This window comes from Stigmatopora nigra, chromosome 2, assembly GCF_051989575.1.
Source record: "Stigmatopora nigra isolate UIUO_SnigA chromosome 2, RoL_Snig_1.1, whole genome shotgun sequence".
Taxonomy (NCBI): domain Eukaryota; kingdom Metazoa; phylum Chordata; class Actinopteri; order Syngnathiformes; family Syngnathidae; genus Stigmatopora; species Stigmatopora nigra.
Genome location: NC_135509.1, coordinates 2,505,342 through 2,521,044, shown reverse-complemented (window position 1 = coordinate 2,521,044; position 15,703 = coordinate 2,505,342). Strand labels below are relative to the sequence as shown.

At 44.1% G+C, this 15,703-nt stretch overlaps 2 protein-coding genes across 2 annotated transcripts; both read right to left on the bottom strand.

Moving 5' to 3' along the window:
- Positions 1 to 700: 700 nt before the first annotated feature.
- On the bottom strand, positions 701 to 4,730 carry LOC144212927 (uncharacterized). The gene is made up of 7 exons (XM_077741124.1): positions 4,479 to 4,730; positions 2,675 to 2,863; positions 2,174 to 2,303; positions 1,998 to 2,099; positions 1,775 to 1,809; positions 1,676 to 1,702; positions 701 to 1,512 (listed from the first exon to the last, which is right to left on the bottom strand). Exons 1-7 carry the CDS (start codon positions 4,627 to 4,629, stop codon positions 1,229 to 1,231), a joined length of 918 nt encoding a protein of 305 aa, XP_077597250.1. The 5' UTR covers positions 4,630 to 4,730; the 3' UTR covers positions 701 to 1,228.
- Positions 4,731 to 5,062: 332 nt separating this feature from the next.
- Positions 5,063 to 14,306, bottom strand: LOC144212843 (bromo adjacent homology domain-containing 1 protein). The gene is made up of 7 exons (XM_077741008.1): positions 13,833 to 14,306; positions 9,163 to 10,647; positions 8,312 to 8,625; positions 8,073 to 8,232; positions 7,913 to 7,992; positions 7,579 to 7,670; positions 5,063 to 7,480 (listed from the first exon to the last, which is right to left on the bottom strand). Exons 2-7 carry the CDS (start codon positions 10,625 to 10,627, stop codon positions 7,285 to 7,287), a joined length of 2,307 nt encoding a protein of 768 aa, XP_077597134.1. The 5' UTR covers positions 10,628 to 10,647; positions 13,833 to 14,306; the 3' UTR covers positions 5,063 to 7,284.
- Between the last annotated feature and the right edge of the window lie 1,397 nt (positions 14,307 to 15,703).

Below are 15,703 nucleotides of genomic sequence, written 5' to 3'. Positions count from 1 at the left end.
TATTACAAAGTGCATTTTTCTGACCAAACATTATTACACTAACAGTGAACCTGATTGGTTGCATTACCCGGAAGTGTATAACCGTTTAAACTTTAAAGGAACCTCTCGTGTGCATACATGCCGGACGAACACGTGATCTCTACTGACCAATCACAACAGACTCCAAAATTGAAAGAGCTACTGTGATTGAACGGCGGGAAAAGGCGGGAGACCCTCACCGAGTCGAGTATTCGACGTAAATATGGCATTTTTTATTCTTAAAAACAGCTCAAATATCATATTACAACATTGTATTGCTTCTGTCCGTTTCACTATTATAAACTTTTGTTCCACGAGTTAAACGTCGGGAAAATAGTAGCTACGCGTCACTTTCGGGAAGCCATCGTTTCACCATGATTTTTCTCCACTAGGTGCTACATGAAGCTCCCAGGAAGCTAATTAAGAACTCTCCCGACCTCAAGCAGCCAAAAATAGGTACTGTGGGACACTGTTTTATTGTATTTATTTTAATATATATTTATAGGTGGGTAGAAATAATTTAGTAGCTAAAATAATTGCATGCTGTACTCGCCAGCTAGTTTTTTCCAGAGGGCGGTAAAGATCAAAGAGCCGTGGTAAAGATCAAAGGGCCGTGAGATCATTGTTATACGTATGTACGTATTTTTTTAGACATTAGAAACATGTATAAGTCCATGAGACATGCTTTTAAAAGACATGATAATAAAGTTTATTTATTGTTTCACTAAACACGACCTTCTATTCCAATACACACCATAATGTATGTTTGAATGCACATTGTGGAAATGCTACTAAAGAAGCACTACTACATGGTAAGGTAAATAGGATGTAAAAAACAACAACTTTGAACTAAAAGGTAAAATAGAGGCCAATATTCTTGTAAGAACTCGGTTATGACTGTTCTAAATCTAGTTAGTAAATATCCCAAAGAGTTATGTGACACCAAAAAAAGTGATTCTAATCAAACTAGCAAGTTGGGTTTAGCTACAATTACTTGTTCCAGTAGTAGTATATATTTGCTAGTATAAGTAGAAGCTCAAAGGGGTTATTTTTCAAAATGTATATACAATTAAAGGCCTCCCACAGAAAATGTGATACCCGAAATAAGAGTTTATATTCAGTGTTCCGGTCTAAAATTAGAGTAAAATTGGTGATTTAATTAGGGGAAAATTAACCTAAAGCATATGGTTGCAGTGTAGTTAATTATTGGTCAGTAACAAATCTGAAAGTATTGACTTGAGGACTTTTGGGAGTTTTTGGAGCTGTTAGCATCTGGCTGCGATTTCTGTTGACTTCCAACCTTGGTGCCGGACTTCTGGAGATTCAACATGTAGGATGGGTTCTTCCTCCCCGCATCTAAATTGGGCGATCCCTTCGCTTGCTGGGTACGCCCCGGTCGGCCGCCGCCCACGGGTACCACAGGGGCGCCTGCTGGATTTGTCTCAGAAGACCCAGTCTTTCTTAAGAGGGGGCTCAGATAGATCTGCATAGTCACTAAGTGAAGCGGTGAGATGGGGACAAGATGCCATGGATGGGGAGGGAAAAGGTAACCAAGTCATGGTGAGATGTGGAAATAAATGAAGGGTAGATACAGAAATATAATTCAAAAGACTCAATTCCAGATTGCATTGCAATGTCTTTTAAGGGCGAAACCTACCTTTGCTGTGTGTCACTTTCCTTGTGCCTGCATGGTAACAACACATTTCTAATCAGTCTGCTTTGAAATAAAATTATTTTAATTACAATAGTCCTTTACCTAAGCTCACGGGAGCCTCCTTGGATCTGGTGCCCCTATTGTAAATAAAAGAGGTTATTATTGCAATAAATATCATTTAAAGACAATATTTTTGTGGGTTTTAGTTCTTCTCATTTCCTCCAGGCTCATGACTAAAACAACTGCTGTTTTTCTCTTGACTTATCATCAATGATGCTTATTATTTTGTATCTCAAGTTGCCCTGTGTGTAATAAACATTCATACCCTTCTTGTGTGCTGGCGTAGGATGATGCTGATGAAGATGGACGTGCTTTTGGGGTCCTGTAAGGACTGTCCTTTACGCTGCCTGCTGGACTCCTGACGCCACTGCACAAAAAAATCATGACAGGTAAGGAGTCAGTTCCAAAGTTAGCTTTTAAAAAATCATAATAGCATTTTACCAGCGAGAGGGTGCTGGGCTGTAGTTCCTACAGGTTGCTCCAGATGGTAGCGTGGAGCTCTTCCTCAAACTGGTGACTCCCGAGGTAACTAGGGGGCGTCTGGGGGGCAGACCCATTGAGACAGGTCGCCCTAATGGGACAGACAGCCATCTTAACATAATAGCTTGTCTCATCATAACAATTGTCACATGTTAAAGTCTTTGAAAATTGGGTTGGGATATTTAAAAAAAAAAATTCAGTCCATAATCCAGATGAATGTGATTGAGTGCTGCCCTCTATTAGTTTAATTATTTTTTTTGTTGCAAGAAGAAGTACTTTTAATGATTAAGGAAAATTTAATTTCATACTTGATCATTAGTTTAACTGAGAAATGGATTGATTTTGCTCTAAAAAAACAAGAACTAGGCCTTTAAGATTAAAATAAATAGTATGAGTAGGGAAATAATTAAATATATAAAACAGCAAGTAGGAAATAAGTATTAATGCGCATTTTTGGCTCACCTTTAGCACCCGACGTCCTCCTTGCCGACGTGGCGGCCCGAGGCTCTTCGGAGATGTTGAGCCTCTTGAGTACGTCGGCAAGGGTCATCTTCAGCAACTGGATCTCGTCTTCCTGCATCTGCATCCTCTGCTCCAGGTAGGTGATGCGGTCGGCTACGTCCAAGTTGCTCGCCACTGAACTGCGGCCATCTGGGAGGGGCAAATGTATGACATTGCGCCCTGGGTTACGCAAGAGGCCTTTGCCAAAATTAAGCTTGCCGATTTGACAGCTGGGTAAACTTTTTGAATGCCACCCAAAAATGCCAATGATGTAATAGCCAATAAATATTGCAAAAAGAAAACAACATGAAATAAAATATAGTCATGGTTTTTTTAAATGTACACAAAACAGTGTTCAAATTGTCATGTTTTTGTCATGTCACAGAAAATAGGAATTACTCTTAAAATATTTTGAAACAAATGACTCACGAAAAATGTAGTTTTGTTTTGTTTGTATATGCATATTTCTAAGATTTAGCTTTCCGTTCTGAGTAAATGAAATGAGGTCAGAGCCCAGCTGGACGCAAACGTCCCAACACGACAACAAAAGCATTAGTCTACCCCGGGAGCCGCCGGACGTCGACGAGGGAAATTCTCGTGGCGTCTTGCTCTCCTCCGCCGCCTCTTTGGCCAGCTTTCTCCTCTTCCTCTCCTCGCGGGAGCACAACCTCTCCGTCCTCCTGGCATTCCCAAATGCGGCGGTACGGGGCGGTTTTCCCTCCATCCCCCGCGAGCGCCGGGCCCGCCTCTCGGCATCCGGGCCTGGCGTAGCCGAGCCCGCTGCGGTTTCCACGGCGACTGTTAAGGCGAGCCGGATGCGCTGATGCTTTAAAAGCTTGCGCTCTGGTCTTAAAACCTCAGAGGGGATCCAAATCTGACTAAAATGTTGTATTTGTGTGTGAGGGGGTACAACTATAATCCCCCAGACTGAGCTTCTTTGACCCCGCCCCGGTGGCCTCACACATAAGCCTCAAGTCACTGACAGTAATGGAGACCAAGAGGTCTTCGGTCAAATACTCCAAATCTTCCATAATCTACTACGCCCCTTTTTTCCAAATTAAAATAGGCATTTTAACATATTTAACATCACTAGTATTCATTTTAAATACAAGCTGTCATTTACTTGTTTTAGTATTTATTTGAGAGGAAATATTTCAGATACAAGTGCTTAATAATGACATAAAAATATTATTACTTCTCCATATTAAGTAACTCTTGCTTGTGGTATGATAAGCGCCATGTGATATAATTTGATGTTTCTACAAGGTAAGTGAAAATGATGATAAATAACTCAGAAGTCAATAAACTCTGCTATAATTGTGTGTGATATCATTTTTTGTCTCTATAAGGTAAGTGAAAATGATGAGAAATAACTCTGAAGTCAATAAACCTTGTTATAAATTGTATGTGTGATTTCCTATTTGTTTTCTATTTTGAGCCAGTACAACATTCGCATACACACACACAGTCAAATGAGGATTGGGATTAGAATAGCACTTAATCCCACTGCTGTAAAAGGGAATTAGCAGACCCAAGCGCCATCTCGGACATGCTAAAACGGTGCACTCCCAGAATGCTTTTCATGTAAATGTCCTGTAAATAGTAGCTCGTTTTTGGAAAAGTAAAAACTTTTTTAAAAAGTCCAGCCTTCTATATACTATTTGAATAAACATCCCATTTGTTTGCCCTGAATAACTAGCAGCCAATGAGTTCCAAATGGTTTTCAATAAACTAATTGGAAAAAACAGACCGAAATGACGTCTACCTGTCATGGAGTCGCCATCCGGGGCCAGCAAGGAGTCACTGTGATAGCTTCCCCTCAGCGAGTCCCTCTTGAGGGCCCCATTTTCCTCTTCCATGCCCAAACCGGGGTCCACCAGCTCTTCCGAGTCCCCCTCAGAAGTGGCCGCAGCCATGACCTGGGTCACCTTCCCCAAACGGTGGCTTACAGCCCACCCCCCAACACCCGATTTCCCCTTGGCCCACCACCCGCCTGCGCCCTGACAGGCTCTTTAGCAAAGACGTATTGAGAGGCGGATGTCTCTCCGAGGACAGATTAACAACCCGCTAAGCCATCTCCTCCGCGCACTCAATCCAGTGGGGGGGTGATAGACGTAGTGTGCATCGTACAAGGGCTAACCAGCACTTTCCCATTTAAGAAATATAAATAGAAATATGTAGTACTCAGATTTTCCATGGTTTAAACTAAGTTGAATTCACCATTGTTAGTATTAGCTCATTAGCTGTTGTTGTTATGAGATTGGAAGGTAAGGAACTGTACTTGTAATATATCTGACTTTAATGTGGGGAAAAAAGGACACTCAGGCAGCAAATTTTCACAAAGAACTTCATTAAACCGTATAAATATTATTTCATTGCAACATTAAACTCAGTAGGCGATGTTACATTAACGGAAGATAATATTTGAGGCAGTGACAAAAAAAGACAATAATATCCCATAGACACAGCTCTACTGCAAAAATAGCTCCAACTTCTTTTAGTTCATTTTGATACCCTTTCCAACCGCCCGCTACTTTTTCCAAATATATCAAAATATATATCCACGGGAAGCATCGGTGCAGACCACAGTTAGCTTGCTTTTAACTCGCAACGCTTCCTGTGTGACATGACAAAAAAAACATGTCTGTAGCAGCTGCTTTACTACAACATAGAGGCCTTGAGAGCTTGTGGGGGGACATGACTTATTTTTGCCATCAGGCCCTTTTAAAAGTAACATTGGGAAGAAACTAGACAATCACATCAAGCAATGATGCCCATTTTGTTTGTTTTTAAAATGACATAGCATGAGCTAAGGCCCCTTTCCGACATTTTAGCATTCACCAAATAAATAAAATAGTAATAATTTTCACCATCAAAGCAGATCTTTTTCACATTGCATGCCCTCCATAACTTAAACATATAATACACTTGACTCCTTTTAAATATCCTTACTTTAAATATACTCAATACAGAGCTTGTGAAAATACTACACTAGGCGTCTATTCAAACAGTGCTTGGATTAAATATACACACTTAAGTTTCATAAGGGGAATTAAAAATTGTAACTATTCAATACAGTTAAGTTGCCTTACACATCGGAGAGAAAAGAATAGTCATCTAAAAATATATTGCACGCGCCATTTTCGTCTTATTTCATTGGGAAGTCTTTAGGATCAATACGACACGTGATCGGAATCTGATTAAATTTTGACATTTGCATTCACCACACAACTGGCCTACTCTTTAGCGCTTACATACATAAAATATATTGGTAAGGAATGGCTTCAATCATTGAAAAGTAACTCTACTTGGACTCAACTTTTTTAGTCTAAACATCGTCTTTTCGCTTAATCAAACAAAACATTACTAAGCACTTTTCCCTGTTAGACCATTTTTGGGGCGATGCTAGTAAAAACCCGAGACATTGTTAATGTACTTTGGTCATACAAAAAACAACAGAGCAGCGGCTTCGTTTTAAAAAGCTGTTTTTGTTTGGTTTGATTGCCTGAAAGCCTCTCCGGAAATAAAAATAATAATAATAATAATAATACACACATATCACGCATTCCCACATTATCCACACTGACAACACTCCCATAGTCTACTACACATGCCCGACTGTCCAATAGCTGCTCCTGCAGTAGAGGTTCAACTTTAGCCACTGGCTTCCAAAGGGAACAAACATGATGCTAAGGTGCTTTAGGGGGGGAAGACACGCGCTAGCAGGCTAAGGGGGAGGGCGGCGGTGGGGGCTGGAGGAAGCGTAAAAATCAGATTTGACGGAAGCAGAAAATATAAGCGAGCTAACCGAGACTCAGTAGAACGTTTTAGCTGTAACCTCTTCAGTTCTGTGCGCTTCGCCTTTACACACACACACAAATGCGCGCACCATCTTTCCTTCTGGCGGGGTAACTGAAGCAAAAATAACATGACTTTTGGGACTCTTAAATCCAGTAGATTGAAATTACAGTTTTTTTCAGGCTCTTGTCAATTGCAGAACCTTAAAATTGGACTTTTGCCGGACAAAAAAAAATTAGCCGAGTATATTTCAGAGAGCTAAAAGCAAGATTTTGGTGGACTCAAAGAGTCAAAACCTTTGGGCTACATGACAACTCATTTATGATCTACTTTTCGTCCAAAACAGCGGGACAAGACTTCGGGCTACTTCCTGGTCGGTTGCTAAGCAACTACGTCTAAATAAGGGCGAGCAGGGGGGTTGTTGTCATGGAACCTTGCCCTTCTGGTAAACACCAAGAAAACTAGGTGCAGGGTGGAAAAAACGTTAGATTTCCTTAAGGTTAACATCTGCATTAACAATGCCATAGTCAAAACAACATTGCTAAAGCTAACAATGTGCCTACGACATCACTGCCACATGCGAGGCAAAAACAACACCGCCGTGATGTAAACGCTAACGCTGTTTACTTCTGTAGTGACCTAGCACGGGTTAGCTCAGCCCCTGTTTTAAGAAGATACCTTATCAAAACTGCTAAAATGTTTTCAACTCAGTGCAGGTAAAGCAGAACAAATGTGCTCCCAATACGAGATCAAATTTAGCAGGGAATCTTCAGTTACTGTGGGTTTTTCAGGAGGCGTCCATATCTGAAATCGTAGACGTGGCGGCAGAGGTAGACCAGATCGGGGTCCACGTCTGTGGGCACAGAACGGTGAGAGGGCGGGGCAAAGTCAGGATTATAGGGCACTACGCCGCTTCCGCTGCCGGGGAGCATGGCACCCTCGCAGCGACGCTTCGTCAAGGCACAATATCTACAAACGCACCGACAGACATAGTAAGATTAGTTTTGATAGGTCCCATGAACAGGGCAATCTTGCCAAATTGCCACATCCATTGGGACATCCCTCACCTACAGTACTGGGCTAGCGGTAAGACATAGCATCTGTCTTCAATGCAGGCCACGCTGTTCTCGTCCTGATGTCGGGAGGCGAAGATCTCGTTCTGAAAAAGAACCAAATAGTTTGAGGAATCCCGTTAAGTTGTTTGCGTGTGAAGCTACGAGACAGATAGCATCAGTGCAGACCAAACAGTTGTCTGCAGCTCCACTGATAAAAACATCTCCTGTCACAAAATGTCACCCAAGAAAAACTAATAGGCATTGAAGTGTTATTTTTCATTTGATACGATCTGTCATTTGGAGAATACCTTCCGCATCAAGTAACTGTAGCGTAGGGTAGCCTCACCTCGCAGTGCATGCTGGCGTCTCGGCCTCCCTGCGTATGCTCCGGTCGGTAGTACCAGAAAAGACTCATCATGAGCTCTCCTGAGGTGACCGATAAACACAACCACCCGCAATGTCAGTCACCTTGACATTGATCCATAAATCCTTAGCCCCCCATGTACCCGTTTTGGGATCCTCCCACAGCGCTGATATCTTGGCCACGTAGGGTCGGGACTTCTTCCTGGGACCCGAACGCAGCAAGACCGTATCTCGAACACAGATAACTTCGCCGTCTCTCTCCACGCCTTGGTAACACTGCCTGGGCGCCGTTTGGTCCTCCCCCTTTGCGAAAATAGAAAACAGTCATGCCATTATTGTCTATGCCATGTTTTATTCAGTATTGTGCTTTTGCTAGAATTACCACAATAAAAACGTCCCTCTCCGTGGGTACCCCCACGGGCCGCCATCCATTCGTGGCACGTCGGCGGCCGATTCGCTTTAGTTGCCCGTGGCTTTGGTCTCCGTTGGGGGGCCCGGTAGGGTGGTCGGAGGTCGTTTTTAGCCGGGTGCGGGACGGTGGCTTATTTTGCCCTTGGACTGACAGTGGGGTGAGTAGGTGGGGTTTGGTGCTTTGGGTACAAGTGGATGCGCTGGATAAAGGGCAGTTGGACAGAGGCAAGGATGATGGCACCAAAACAGAAGGATTGTGGTCATCCTGGGGGGAGGAGTCAGTTTCTGGAAAATTGGGAAAGCAGCAATGTCATGCTTTGGGAGGTCACAAGTGCAGTAACGGTTGAAACAAGATATTAGATCATCTGCACTGCCAGTAAAGTGCATGACTGCACACCTAATATGGCCCTGTTGGAGCATTGGAAGCTAGCAGTCATCTCTTTAATAGCGATAGGCTAGCTCAAGACTATATTCTCTAGCCTCATTACCTTTATCTTGATCGTCATCTCTGAACATGTGTCACCAGGGTTGGTAGTCTTTGAAATTACATTTTAGTGAAACACCAAATTAGAAGCCAGTTTAAATGTGCTACAGGGTTCGACTATAGAGCAACAAAGATTAAGTGAGATATTTTGTGATTATCCATATGTTCCCATCAAGTATCACTGCTGTAATTTGCCGTGCACTTAACTTAGAAGTCATGTTTCTTTTTTTGAGCTATTCCTTGGCGCTATTATGTATATTTCAAATGTCATCATTATTGTGAGGTAGCATAGCATTAGATAAGAAGCTCCCAAGGCTGTAGGCTTGTTAGCTACGGACCTGTTTTGATTCCTTGTGAGCATCCCATGCAGCCCGTGCTGAAAGAGCACCCCCGGCTAGTGACGGGGGGAATGGCCCTGCAGGGGTAGCCGCCCATCCCACAGGCGTCCCCGTAACACGGCGAGGCCACAGACGGCGAAAAGTTCAGTGGCCCCTGGGTCAGGGGCGCCGGCGGCGCCGCGTGAGGCGGGTGCGGCGTGATTTGGACATAGTAGCACAGGCAAGGGTGAGGGCTGAGGGAGAGCGCCGGGTGGGGGTGCGTCAGGGACGGGGCGCTCACCAGGCACCCCCCTTTCACGGGGGTGCTAGCGGAGCTCAGGGTCCCCCGCCCCCCTGATTGGGGGTGGCCCAAGAAGAAGGCCAGACGGTGGCAGTACTCCATGGAGCCCTCGGGTGGGCAGCAGTAACAGGGGCTCAGCTCCGTTTCCAGCTGTTCTTCCTTCACGTTCTTCAAGGAGTACCCCAACATGCTTCTGGACTGGTATCCAGGTTTGGCTAGAGTATGGGTGCTGGACTCCCACTCCACTTTGGGCTCAAAGTCGGCCTTCTCTTTGCAAGCCGTGCAGCTGCAGTGCATTGGGGCGCCCTGTACGGGAGCCTCTTTTCGCTTTTGCCACGGTTCTTTGTGTTTGGCCCGAGGAGAGTGCTTCTGAGTCGGGATCGGACATTTGGTCTTGCCATCCGACCCGGCGGTAGAAGGGGGTACGCTTCTGACCCTCTGCTTGGACTCGGCAGAAGAGCTCGTCAACTTGAGGACAGCAGCGGCGTTAAGTCCAGCCAGTCGCCTCGGTGTGGGTGTGTCCAGAATCTCCAAATTCAAAGTTCGGGTCTCATTGGCTGTGGAAGTCCTGGCTTTCTTGACCTTCTTGGAGATCGGCTGAAATGTGTGCGCTTTTGAGGCAATCCCATGGAAGGCCTTGGGCGACGCTCCTACGTTTGAAGGACATCCTCTGTTTGGAGGTTGCTCCTGGGTTCTTTTGGCTGACTTGGTTGCCTGTTGGACACCGGTGGCCCTGTCCAGTAGCAAAGAGTTGACGGCCTCTGCGTTGAGGGAGGCCAAACGTCGCTTGCGGGGTTGTTGGACATGGGTGCTTAAGACCGTAGACTTGACCTTCGGTGCCGACTTACCCTTGGCCACTTTCCCGTATTTGTCTTTGAGGGATCTCTCTTGGGGTTTCCTTTGGACGCTCTCGTCCAACCTGGTGAGGAGGACACGGCAGCTCAGGCCCTCGCCCAGCCTCCCTCGCAAGGGGTACAACTTCCGATCCCATTTTCTTTCCTCCACTTTGTGAGCCTTCTTGTCCTTCATGGATCTGTCATTTTTCCCCCGCTGGGTGACTTCGCCGATCTTCTTTGTCCGGCCAAAGCGGAGGGAGCGCTCCGCCCGGTCCCCGCCCAAGGCGCCCCCTTGTGGCTGTGGACTGTGGCGGTCCCAGCGGGAACCTTTCTGCTTTGTGTGGGTCATCACATGCTTCTGGAGGTTGCCTGTGGACGAGACATTGACAATTTGTATTATCACTGCCATCTTTATTGTATAGACATTTTTTCTCATAACAGATACGGTATGTGAAAACTAGGAGGTCAGTTTTGTATTTGTGAAGTCATTGTTAAAAAAGTTGTGGCCTTGAGGTGTTTAATATCTTCTACAGAGCACCACTACAGTCTCGGTAAGGACATAACAAAAAAAAACTCAGTTGAACCATAGCACTTATCTCCACAAACTCATGTCAGGTCATTCGTATCTCAGTATAAATTTCTGTTTTTCAACAGTCCTCAAAATGTATTTTTTTAAATAATTAAAAGCCACCAATGATATGGGACTACATTTTTTCCTGTAGAACAAATTGAAAGCATCCAGTAGTAAAACAGGCCTATCAGGTTAATGTTGTCATACTCCAACTTTGGATTGAAGCTGAAAGCAGATCAACCAATGGCACAAACACATAGCTAACGAACCAATCACCCTGTAGGCGTCGTCACATTTGCGATTGTCAGACAACAAGTTTTGCTAGCCCATACTCATGCACTTCAGCGCCAAACACATTCCACTACTACACACGCATCCATACGTGCACGGGGTAAAACAGACGGAAGATCGGGATACACCATAAAGCTTGACGTCGTTCGCCCATGTGAAGAGCCTCTAAATATGGGCTGGGGGAGGACGGGGGGAGGTTGTGGGGGGTGAAGGAGGAGTACAGGGTATGTGTACATAGGCAAAATAAAAGGCAGCTTCTCCCTGCATTTCTCCCTTCGTGTTCCCGTTTTTCCGAGCAGATTCCAGATTAGCCACACGGCGGAGGACGCGATGGAGCGCTTCGCCAAAAGGCACCGACAGCTCCGAGCAGACCCCCTGTACCCCCCGTTGCCCGTGCCCCCTCCTCCACCAATAAATAGGACATTTTCAAACAAATTCCCTTCAGCCACCTCGCCCCCCGATCGAAACAAGTTGACGACAACCGCGATCCAGGCGACAACTTACCGCCACACTTCCTGCCGCCTGCCAAAAGGGGGAGGGTGGGAGGGAGCGATAAAGGGTGGGGGTGTCGGAGCTAGTGTGCGCTGGGGATCGAGGCGAGGGAGCCGGACTGGTGCGATGCTCGGTGGTGCGCGTTGTAGAAAACTACATTGTCAATGAACATGTATATATTTTTTTTTTTCTGTGGTATGCAAAATATGCCTTTGTGTTAATATTTTGACAGTGAAAATTAATCTGTTGGTTTTGATGCTCTTTTTTATCAGAGTGGTTGCCATTGAAGGTGAAAGATGTCCAATCCATTTTGACTGGGAGGCCTGAAAGCATTTAACCTCAGCCACGCCTTCTTAGTTAAAAATGAATTGGGTGGAGGTCCCCATCAATGGTACTGAACTTTTGATATAAGAGAGTTTATTGCGCTACCTGAGGTAGCTCAGACTCATGCAATTCATCGTGGAAAAATTGCTGGGCCGGTGCTCACTCATTTATAGTCTCATTAGTGTAGGTAAAACGATAATTGCTCTTAGTCAATTATAAGCATTGCTTATTGAGGTTAATATAGAAGGTGGTGCTAATTAAATTGCTAGCATAGATATTTATGACTCTTGATGTTATGAGTAAATTCAGCTCAGACCCCCCCCCCCCCCCCCCCCACTAGTAAATGACACCAGCAATTTTCACATTGTTTTTTTTCTCACAACTCATTTTTGTTATAATAATAATAAAATGTAGCCTGCTAATATTACAAGACTTTTGCTCTAAATCCATACCCTAACATCCAAAATAGTCGCTGAGGTCTCATAACATTTATCCCGTGTTGTCATGGCGCCTGTCTACCAACTTCTGTTGCACTTTACCGTGAGCATATATATTGTGTTGCTATTTCCCCCTGAAGGCCCTCCAATGAGTCACACACCGAGAGCTAAACGCAGTCCGCAATAAGCTTGTGGACATAATAGAAATAAGGCGTCTTATTAAGGTGTTAGGTCACCGCCATTTATGCTCCTTCAGGTTTATTATGGAGCCCATAGGACTCCTTATTGAACACAATGCTAGTGCCCTTTTTTCCTCCTTTAAGACGTCATATTAGTCATGTACTTTTTAAAAAATGTAATAGACGAGTGAGTCGGTCGGGTGTGGTTAGTGCACATTACAACACAGCTTGTGATTGGTTTGCTCATATCTCAAGGTTTTGCTCCCAATAGGACAAATATAAAACGGGTGTATCACAATGTTATCTCAAAGCACCGATGACATTCAACTTTCACATTTTAAAAACATGCTTGTTCCTGTTTTTTTGTGACAGTACTAAGAAGAATAAAATTAAACCAACAGCTAAAACTGCTTCTACTCCTATCAGTTAAAATTATTTCCAATATGTACATAGAAATGCATGTATTTTTGGGTGGCTCATAAAAAGTGCAATATGTACAATTGCTAGTTTTATGGTATCTATGTATGACTATATTGTTTCTGTTTTGAAGTCTTTACAATGTACTTTAATGACATACTGGTATATTTTCTGTCCCTTAAAAATGTTCAATCAATCCAAATATATGTTTCAATGTTTTTTCCTCACATTTTATACCTTTGACACATTCTTACGGTAAGTGATCCCTTAAAAGTCAGATGATAGAAAGGATCCAATGGGTTCATTTGTACATTTATTCATATTTATTTCAGTTTCCAATCTTTCCCGTCTTATCGCTTTAACATCCGTTCAATGTTCGAGAACTTAACTGGCAGGATTCTATTGGGTTTTTTTGTAGTCCCTTTCCATACTCTTGCCACTTGACTTTTACAGCACATTGGCACCATTTTTGCCCAAGTAAAAGCTATCATAATTCCATAATTGCTCCAGTGGGTTACACTATAGACTCCCGAAGCATCTCTGACGGTGTTTTTATGGCACCGTACAGACTAATTAGCCTCCTTTCGCTCTATTACTCCAATGTTTGTCTTGCACTTTATCGGCTGGAAGAAAATGTGTGAAGCTGCTACTGCTGCTGCTGGTATTGGTGCTGCTTACTGGCGCTTACTGGTGGGGGTGCACTGGGATAACAAACAAGTCCTGGACTACCACTCCCAGTCTATTCTTATTATTTATAAAAATCGCCTGTCTGGAAACATCCTCGCGATACGACTTTGTGAAGAGGCCCAAGACTAGAAGACAAAATACCAGTGGAGGACTTACCGCGATGGAGTTGAGCCTCGCAGCCGATTCGAGCTCGTCGGTGCGGGGGCACCGCTTCCTAATAATCCGATCCGACGAGTCGTCGCCGGGACTGCGATTTTTTTTCAGGTTTTTGTTTTGTTTTTTTGTTTTGTTATGTTTCCACGCCTCCAGCAAAGTCCGATCTCCGGTCACCGGCGCTTAGACTCGTACTCCCCCCAGCTCCCAATTCCACTCCCCCGGAACAGGCGAGCCCCGCTCGGGCAGCTCGGCTCGCTTGTAGCCGCTAAAGGGAGGCGAGTGCACGGATCTCCTCGCTTGGCGCATCGGACATGAAACAACAAGAAGCCCGGGATGTTTTCGATCGCAATCCGAAGCGAGAAGTCCGATTCCTGGCTTTCTTTTTCAATGTTTGAAGCTGAAGAAAAAAAAGAAGAAGGATAAGAAGAGAAAAAAAGGACGTCTACATCCTAGTCGCGCGCCGTCGGAGCATGTGATGGCAACATGGGGTGGCTTTTAAAGGGGTATCCACGCGTGACTATATATCGTGGGGCAGGCAGTACGTCGAGCGACCCGCCCTGATAACTTTGCAGGAGGTATCCACGGTGACGTAACTGGACACGAGCACCTGTGTCCATCCATACTCCATCCGTGTGCCTGTTGCATGCAAGTTTGGCTTTTATGTGTGTTCAGTTAGCCTGAAATAAAGTCTAAACTTTACAGACAGGGGTGTCAAACTCATCTATGTTCTCTCTAGGCTTGTGTGGGTTTTCTATGGGTTCTCTGGTTTCCAAAAACAAGGTAAGGTGGTTGGACTGCAATTGGCTGGCCACCAACCCAATGCCTAAAGTCACTCTCAGTGTTAATGACAAATCTGTAACAATAGTAACTGCCACGCAAATCTAAACTAACAAAAAAAATTCTAGAAGGAACTTTTCTCCATTAGGAAAAAAGGGCACAAACATGCACACAGTGGGATTCACCATGAAACGGAATGAGGATGGAGGGAGTTCAGTTGCACTAGTGAATAGATGATGCACAAGCAGAAGAAAGAAAGACAAGCTGGAACATGAACTAGTCCTCTGTTAACATCACAAGACAGACCCCTGTGTGCCATTATGGCGTTTCCACTGTTAGGCCCGTCAGTCCCCGATTTTACATGGTGTAGGGGGAAAATAAATGGAGCTTTAAAGGGCCAAATTTAGAAGCGTTGACACTTTCTAGTCCTCAACAGATCCTTTTTTCATCTTAATGTAAAATGAGTTCAAATAGTTCAATCCAGTAAAGCAAGATACATCATTAGGATCAGTTAGTGACAGACTTTTTTTTTTATCTTACGTACCGATTTAGTTTCTCTCATGGAACTAACTCTAGAAATCAAGACCTTATTTATTTCAACTTGCACTGTCGTAAAGTGACTATTACATTCAATACTTAAATAAAAAAATACTCAATATGATCCTGTATATGTATCCTGTCCTTTGTAATGGCATTGGTATGAATAGGTTGATATCATATATATCATGAGATGACTAATATTCCTATATTTTTAGATTTAAAGCATGTTTGATGTTTACTCTTCAATCATAGGGTTGCTGTTACGCCTGGTGACAGCACACATCAAATTCCTGACAACTTTGATTCAAGAACTAAGCATCAGTCAGGTAAGAGTCGTAAATATTCGTTTGTAGATGTTAGCCGGTGAAAAAAAACAAGCCTAGCAAAATGTCACCTCCTTAAATCAAAGTCGAACGAGGCTTTTGCGGGTCTCTGGGTGACGCTTTTGAAAAGCTCAGAGGTGGAAATTTAATGAAGCCCAACCTTCAGAAGTTTCCAACCCGCTTTTTGTTTTGCCGTTTGTATAATGAGCTCAGCCACTTGGCAAGTCGTCA